The following is an 8,421-nucleotide window of genomic DNA, read 5'->3' as shown; positions in this document are numbered from 1 at the left end:
CCGCTGCCGCTGGCGGGCGGCCGGCCGGGCGGCGGCCGGGATCCAGCCGGAGGGGCCAGGCCGGCGCCGAGCGGGCGTGGGAGATGCCGGGCGGCCAGAGGCCACCTGAGCCGCCGGCCTAGTCCCCGCCTTCTGTGGGAAGGATGTGCGCCCGGATGGCGGGGCGCTTGGCAGCGGCTCCCCGAGGGCCCTGCGGCCCGTGGCTCTGCCTGCTGGTGGCCCTCGCCCTGGACGTCGGGAGAGGTCAGCGGGAGGGGAGGGACAGGGCGAGGGGTGGCTGGGCCCCAGCCAAGGCCGGGAACCTGCGGGCGCTCGGACTAAAACCAAGCGGGCTCTCCCGCGGCGTGCCCTGAGGGCTGGCAAGACCTCATCCCGGGATCTTGCCCCCAGCCAACCGTCCCTATTTGCTTCCTTCACCTCGCATCACCCGGCAACTCCTTCCTGACCCAGAGCAAGCCGGTCCCGGGGCTCTCCTCGCCACCCCCCACCCCCACCGGGTCTGTACCTCCGGCGAGCTTCCTCCTCTCCCCCGCCCCCCAGCCAGGACATCTAACCTGGCTGCCCCCTGCCCCAGGCGCACCCGCTCCCCAGTCTGCCCTCCAAAGAGCTGAACCCCTGTGGCCCCTGGCCTCCCTCCACCATCGACCCCCGCCAGCTTCACCCCGCACCGCCGGGGACGGGAAGCGGCCCCTTTGCCTCGGACCTGCGAGATATGCAGCCGCCCTCCCCCTCCCGCAAGGAGCTCTCTGACCTTGGAGTCTCAAGTGATTGTCTCATTCGTGCCTTCCTCAACCTTTATGGGGATCCTCATCACTGGAGAAAGGGGCAGCGACTCCCCTGTGCCCCGGGCAGGATTGCACGGCCCTCGGCATGGGCTCTGGCTGCTAGGTGGATGATGCCTCAGGAGAGTGGGGGGTAGCGAGGCATTCTCAACCCCCCTGCCTCCACCATGAAAGCTGAGCTCTGGGTGCCGGCAGTCCGTGGGAGTCCGGCCTCAGAGCATCTTGCAATTATCCAGGCAATGGAGTAGGAGGAGGACGGGAAACCAGGGGCTGCCTCCAGGGAGCCGTAGTCACTCACCTGTTACACTTTGGGGGGGAGGGGGGGCGGGTCTCAGACTCAAGCTCATTGGTGGGGAGGGTCTAGAAGGAGGTTGAAACCATCAAGTACCCCAGCCCAGTGGTGGCGCTGAGAGGGAGCTGGCTCTGGGGCTGCTTTCAACCACCTGCTCCCCTCCCCAGGGGACCCTGCGGGAGCCCTAATTACCCCTTACACAGAGGGATGAGGAAAGCCTTGTCACATCCATTATGCAGCAGCAGTAACCCCTCCTCCAGACTTAGCTCCATAGTTTACAAAGTCCTCCCCTGTCACAGTATCGCTAAGTGCCAGTTCTACAGGTGAGTAAACAGAGGCTCCTACATGTTGAACACCTGACCCAACCTTCACCAAGGCAGAGTTAGGATGTAAATGCAGATCTCTGGGCTCCTAGAACATCCTCTCTAGGGAGAGCTGCCCAGTTTGGGATCCAGGTTGAGTGAGACAAGGCTCCAGCTGATAAACCAGAAGATAACTGATTCAGAAGGAGGCAACCAGGGGTGCAAATGATGGTGGGGACTGGTGGCAGGACAAGCGATCAAGGAGGGCTTTCTTAAGGAGGCAACATTCACTCTTGACCATGAAGGAGGAGGAAGAGACTCAGAGCTAGGGAATAAATACCTTCGCAAGTGGCATAGAGCCGAGAGAGAGAGACAGAGAGACAGATGGAGAATGGAGAAGGCAGGGTGGTCCTGTGGTTGATGCTTGGATTCTAACTCCCTGCCACACGCCAGCTGTAGGACCCCAGGCAAGTAACTTAACCTCTCAGCCTCATTTTCTACATCCATAAAATGGGATTAACAGTAAAAGCACCTAGTTCTCAGAGTTATTACAAGAATTGAAAGAATTAATACATGTAAAGTGTTTAAAATGGTAGCCTGCTTAATTAGTATTCAAAAAATGTTTATTATTATTAAGGCTAACTACTAGTCAGTTGGTACAAATCAAAAATGGTCTTAGTGGTCCTTTGTCCTTCTGGTTATTGGGTACCAGACTCTTTCAGGCTCGTGATCCCCACCCGCCACCCTCTTCCCACTCCTGCACTTCAGTACCCAGTTGGGACAGGGAAGAAGGGAGCAAGTTTCGGAAACCGGTGTGAGGTTGCCATGGTGATGATGTAGGACGAGGGAGGGTGGATGCCCAGCCAAGTCTGGCCAAGGACCCAGAGTCGGAGAAAGGGTCACCACTATTACAAAGCTCACCTGGTCACCATCTTTTACCTTATAGGCCCTGTCTGGGGAGAGCCGTACCCCATAAATGCCTTGGTGTCAGAGGCAATTGGGTAAGGGATAGGAATAGGGGAGTAGGAGACATCAAGAAGGTTCTGCTGGAGGGAGGAAGGCCTGGGTCTGTGGAAGGCTGGAAGAATGGCTTGGGACTGGAGTCCAGTCCTGGACTTGGATTCAAATCCTGACCCTGTCACAGGCTACCTGCATGAGGCTCTTTGAGTCTGTTTCCTAATCTGTATAATGGAGAGATCCACCCCCCCATCCTGGTGGGTATAGGACATTTATAACCCTTTTCTTCCTCCGCTGCCCACCGCCACTGTGCCCCAGGACCAAGCTCAGTTCAGCCCCTGCCAGCTCTGGAGCTGTCACCATCTCTACCCCTTCTTCTTCAGTGGACTGTGACCAGGAACCCCTGGACCCCATCTACCTGCCTGCAGCCCTGGAGCTCCTGGATGCACCTGAGCACTTCCGAGTGCAGCAGGTGGGCCACTACCCACCTGCCAACTCCTCTCTGGGCTCCCGATCTGAGACCTTTCTGCTCCTGCAGCCGTGGCCCAAGGCCCAGCCACTCCTCCTGGCCTCCTACCCACCCTTTACCACTCAGCAGGTAAGAATGGGGCCACCAGGGACTCCTGGGCTAATAGGACTCAGAGCTGAGGCTGCTGCATATGGCCCAGGGCCCTGCCCCAGCCCCAGCTGTGCTCATTTTCCAGCGAGAGAAACTCAGGCCCATAAAGCCTCTCTCCTGCCAGGCTGGAAGTGGAAACCTGGCATCCCATCTTGCCAGCTCTCGCTTCCTCCTATGCTCTGCTGTGTTGAGCACCCCTGTTCTCCCTCCAGGTGGTCCCTCCTCGGGTCACTGAGTCCCATCAACAGCCAGTCCAATGGGATGTGCGGGCCGTGTCGGTGGAAGCGGCTGTGACTCCAGCAGAGCCCCATGCCCGGGTTCTCTTCCACTTCAAAGGGCAGGATGGGCCACCGGGGTCTAGCAGCCTGCCTTGTGCCCGGCTCCATGCCACACACCCTGCAGGCACTGTTCACCGAGCCTGCCGCTTCCAGGTGAGTGGGCGGGCCCCACCTAGGCTGGCCCCGAGGCGGCCCCAGCCAGAGGGTGGTCCCAAAGGAAGGAAGAGAGGGCTCGCCACTCCTGGGAAGTTTGGGGGTCATGGACCACCTGACTCCATGCCGCTCTGCCAGCTTTCACGGGACCCTGCGAAGGGGTTATTTAGGGCTCATTATGAGATTCAGTCCCTTGTATATGATTTGGGCAAGTAACTTAATCTCAGTTTCCTCATCTGTAAAATGGGGTAACAACAGTTCCGACCTCATATGAAGTTGGAATAAAGAGTAAACGAGATGAATACAATGCTGGCCCAGAGCAACCCCTCAGTGAGTGTTTACGTTATTGTCAGTATTACTTTGATAATTGCAATCTCCACTATTTCGGAGGCTAGCATAGGAACCCACGGAAGAGTGCTGTTTCGTGGACGCTGGGATGCTGAGAAACCTAAGTTGTAGTCCGGGCGACCCCCCGGTGGTTAGGGGGAGGCACCGGGATGGGCTGTTCCCAAAGGTGGAGGAGTGGCCCCACAGATGCATTCTGAGACCCAGCCCCGGCCCTGTCCTGTCCTGTCCTGTCGCTAGTTGGCTATGTCACCTGAGATTCGTCTCTCCCATGCTGGCCCTGCCTGTCAGGGACGCCGCCAGCTCTGCGTCTCCTGCCATGGGTGCTGGGAATCCCCTCCCCCCACTCAACCATGGCCATCATGTCTTTGCAGCCATCTCTGGGCGCCTGCGTGGTGGAGCTGGAGCTCCCCTCACACTGGTTCTCCCAGGACTCCACAACACGGGCCGAGCTGGCCTATACGCTGGAGCCTGCCACCGAGGGCCCTGGGGGCTGTGGCCCCGGCGGGGAGGAGGGCGCTGGGCAACAGGCCCTCCCGGTAGGCAGTGTGGAGCTGCGCCCGGCAGACCCCCCACAGTCCCAGGAGGTGCCCTTGGATGAGGCGGTGACCCTGAGGGTGCCCGACGTGCCCGTGCGGCCCGGCCAGCTCTTCAGTGCCACCCTCCTGCTTCAGCGCAATTTCACGGCCAACGTCCTGACACTGCGGTGAGCGCCGGGCCCCTGGGGGTGGGCCGGAGGCAAGAACCTCTGCAGGAAGACGGGGCAGGTGCCTACTCCTCTCAGAGTCCTTCCTAGAATCCTCGACCTCTGCAAAACATGCGTCCACCAAAGCCCCTCTGGGCCAAGTGCTGTGATTGCCCTGGCAGCAGGCAAGCCCCAGCAGTAGGCATAGGCCTGAACTTGAAGTTAAAAAGTAGGAAGCTCCCCTCTCCTGGGACCTCCCCAAGGCTCCTTTGTCCACTGGGGCTAACTTGCCCACTTTACATGGTAGCTGTGGGGTCCAGGGAGGGGAAATAGGACAGGGCTTGAAAACTGGCAAGTGCAGGGCCTGGGGGTGGTGGATGCTCTAATGCCCCGGGGTGCGCGTCTGCCCCAGCTACATTCGTGCATATGTTCTCGTGCTTGCCAGCCTCACCGGGGGTCCCCCACCTTTGTACGTAGCCCACTCTTCTCCAGAGGGTCTTTATGACCCTTTCTGTCCTGCTTCCATGTTTCTCACACCCTCCAGTGCTCACTCACACACTCATTAGGTCTTTCCTGGACCTTCAAATACGCCCAGTGCTATATTTTACCATGAAGAGAGGAGGAAGGCCTGGTCCCCACCTGGCACTAAGGGGTCCCCAGTGGTAGGGAAGGGAGCTGGACGGGCATGAACTGGAGTAGATGCTCTGATGAAGGTACACAGTACTGTAGGGGCTTGAGTTAGGGGGTGAGGAAGGGGAAATTCATCCTGCCGTGGGAAAAGCTTTCTAAAGGACATGGTGTTTGAGTTGCTGGTGGCTTAAAGAATGAGCACATGGAGAAAGGAAGGGCTCGCCGGACAGAAGGCACAGGCTGGACAAAGGCTTAGAGGCATGAATGGTGTGTGTGGGAAAGAACTTTAGATGGAGCTAAAGCAAAAAGTGAGGGAGAGATGTCACAGCCAAAGATGAAACTGGACCACATCCAGGAGGGCCTCGAATGCCAGGCTGCCTCGACTTTGTGGTCAGTGGGGCAGATCGTAAGTGATCTTGGAGTGGAGGAGAGCTGCGTGGCATGACCTGTGTTGAGATGGGGTCCTTCTGGGTCTGAGGAGGAGGAGGACATTCAGACCTGAGCCGGGCAAGGCCAGACCGGGGGCTGGCATCTTTAGCCCCCTGTGTTCTTCCTCGGATCCTGTCCACAAGTTCATCGCCCACCTTGACACACTGGACCTGTGTCCTCCTCCCAGGATCAAGGTGAAGAAGGGGCTGCATGTGATGGCTGCCCGCCCAGCCCAGCCTACCCTCTGGACTGCCAGGCTGGACCGCTTCAAGGGCTCCAAGCATCACACCACCCTCATCACCTGCCATCGTTCCGGGCCCGCAGGGCCAGAGTCCAGGTGGGCGGTTTTCTCTCCCGGGGGGCAGAGGAGGGAGGACTGGTGGGCAGATTTATGAGTTTTCAGGAAAGAGGGCTGTCACACTGCATCCATATTTCCACATGAGCAGGGACAAAAACAGACTCTTTCAAGGAAGCAGCACAAAGCCGATATAGCATTCATTCATTCAACTGCTGTTTATCCATCCCCAATTATGTGCCAGGTACAGTGTCTGCGAGGCTTATTCCAGGTGATGCCAGTTTATCCGAGCCACCCAGTTACAGGCCTCACGGCCACTACCCCACCTCCCATCACCACAAAAATGGGGCCCTTTGGTTGGGCCATTAGTATTCTCCAGAAGCCCAGCTGCAGTTCTGAACATTTACAAACTCTTCTTATTCGTGACCTGAACCTGGGTCAAGGCCATGGGCTTTGTAGCTCGTGTTCAAATCCTGGTTCTGACACTTTTGGGATGAATAGCCTTGGACAAGCCAATAGGCCTCCCACAACCCCCTCCCCAGAACCTCAGTTTCCTCACTTGTAAGATGAGGATAACACCTTTCACTTGTGAAAACGAAGCAAGATACTGCATAGCCGGCATCCTGGCCAGTTCCCGGCACATAGTAGGTGCTTGATCAAAGAAAGCTTCAAGGGTTATTATTGAGGTGTTGAGTGCCAGTGCTGAGGCTTAGAAGTGAACCTTCCTCCCGGACAGAAATTGAATCAGGTACATCTGCACCCTGCTGGTTGTGGAAGGCAGAGTCTGAGTGGAGGAGGCCCAAGAGACAGGAGAGCCAGCAAGCATCCAGTGGGGGTTAAGCGGCTTCATGAATCTTATAGGGACCAAGGGTGAATAAGAGCTTGAGCTTGGGTATAATCCCAGCCCTTCCACTTTTCACTGTGACCTTGGGCAAGTTATATAACCTCTATACCTCAGTTTTCTCATCTATAAGATGGAGATCATCAAAGAATCTACCTCGTGAGGACAGGAAGTGCTTACGACAGTGCTCGGCTGCTAGCAAGCACTCACTTTCTCTCTCTCCTGCCAGCAGTCCCCTTGAACTGTCCAAGTTCCTATGGGTGGACTTTTTGGTGGATAATGGCACTAGTGGGGGCGTGGCAGTCACTCGCCCTGTCACATGGCAGCTGGAGTACCCAGGCCAGGCCCCTGATGCAGAGAAGGACAAAATGGTGTGGGAGATCCTGGTATCTGAGCGGGACATAAGAGCGCTTGTCCCATTGGCCAAGGTAAGGGGTCTCCCCTCTGCCCGGTCAGGCGAAGAGGGAGGTAAAGAGCTCGGAGCTGAGTTTCTCTTGCACCCCCAGGCCGAGGAGCTGGTGAACACTGCACCACTGACGGGAGTGCCGAGGCATGTCCCCGTGCGCCTGGTCACTGTGGACAGTGGGGGGGCTCTGGTGGAGGTGACAGAGCACATTGGCTGTGAGTCGGCCAACCCGCAGGTCCTGCAGGTGAGTGGCATGTGCCAGCCCCACGTGAGTCTGCATTTACGAGTGGAGCTTTCCTCCTTCCCCATTCAGGTCCTCAAGAGAAAAGGTCCTCAACTTCCTTTGTTCCCACCACCTCTCTCCAGAATGAAGTGGGAGCTTTGTAACCACAACCCACCCCCAACTTGGGCACTTTCACGTTCATTATTGCATTGGCAAATGAACTACTGTGGGAAAGTTGAGAACATGTACTTCGAGATTAGAAAGTTGAAATTGGAAATCCATCGTAGTTAGCAACTAGTTGTGTGATCGTGGACAAGTTTCTTAACCTCTCTGAGCCTCAGTCTCCTGAGCTTTAAAATGGGAATATATTTTCAGGGTCTTGTAAGAATTAAAAGCACCCTAAGACAGTAACCAGCAGAGAGTAGGAGCTGAAACAATGGGCAGCTACGGTTGTTACAATAATAATGATATAATGATATAATTGTTTTCCCTTCTAGACTTAGGTGACCACCTGTCCTGTTACTCTGTAACAATGTGTTTACTTCTGACTCAATTTGAATTATCATTAAGAAAGTAGTCAACTCGCTTAAGTAAAAAAAATGATATAATGATAAAAATCATGATTATTATTATTGTAACCTCATAATGACCCCATGAGGTCAAAAAGAGGCCTGGCAACTTTCCCCATTTCGAACTTCTAAGAGGGGAAGCCCGGAGCCTTCGTTTCCTAAATCCTGGCTGCCCTGCATAAGTGGCTCCAGTGGGTAGGTCTGCGTTGTCCCTCTGCCTACCTACCTGTAGCTGGTTGCCAGGTAGCTCTGGCAACAAAGTCAGAGGTTTGCACTAATGAGGAGGCAAATTTGTGGGTTCAAACCCGCTTCTTTCAGGAGAAAGTTTCTGTTGAATGCAAATAGCCAGTTTTCCCACTGAGCCCTAGGTAAACTTGAATTGGCTGGCTCCTCCAGGGAGAATGGATGCTGGATTCATGGCGAAATATTTCTTGATCTAAGGACATGCATTACAGCAAATACAGAAGCCTACTTCTTCTTAGGGCGTGGGGTCAGGGCTGTCCTCTCTGGTCCACACCGATCTTCCCAGCTTAGCCCAAATCTCCTTCTGTTCTCCCACAGGTGTCTGAGACCTGTGACGCTGTGTTTGTGTCTGGCAAGGAAAGCCAGGGCGCT

At 56.0% G+C, this 8,421-nt stretch overlaps 1 protein-coding gene across 2 annotated transcripts in view; it reads left to right on the top strand.

The window, feature by feature from the left end:
- Positions 1-6: 6 nt before the first annotated feature.
- TMEM132A (transmembrane protein 132A) overlaps positions 7-8,421 on the top strand; it is a 10,478-nt gene continuing 2,063 nt past the window's right edge. The window contains exons 1-7 of one of the 2 annotated variants that reach the window (XM_023522884.1): positions 7-243; positions 2,717-2,931; positions 3,165-3,383; positions 4,103-4,434; positions 5,660-5,809; positions 6,841-7,036; positions 7,115-7,258. In XM_023522884.1, the coding sequence (XP_023378652.1) occupies positions 144-243; positions 2,717-2,931; positions 3,165-3,383; positions 4,103-4,434; positions 5,660-5,809; positions 6,841-7,036; positions 7,115-7,258 (1,356 nt within the window). In that variant the 5' untranslated portion in view covers positions 7-143. Of the gene's footprint in view, positions 244-2,716; positions 2,932-3,164; positions 3,384-4,102; positions 4,435-5,659; positions 5,810-6,837; positions 7,037-7,114; positions 7,259-8,421 lie in introns of both variants that reach the window. The other variant, XM_011379448.2, reaches the window with a different exon arrangement.

This window comes from Pteropus vampyrus, unplaced genomic scaffold (assembly GCF_000151845.1).
Source record: "Pteropus vampyrus isolate Shadow unplaced genomic scaffold, Pvam_2.0 Scaffold360, whole genome shotgun sequence".
In the NCBI taxonomy this organism is placed as follows: domain Eukaryota; kingdom Metazoa; phylum Chordata; class Mammalia; order Chiroptera; family Pteropodidae; genus Pteropus; species Pteropus vampyrus.
This window is presented reverse-complemented; position numbering and strand designations above follow the sequence as displayed.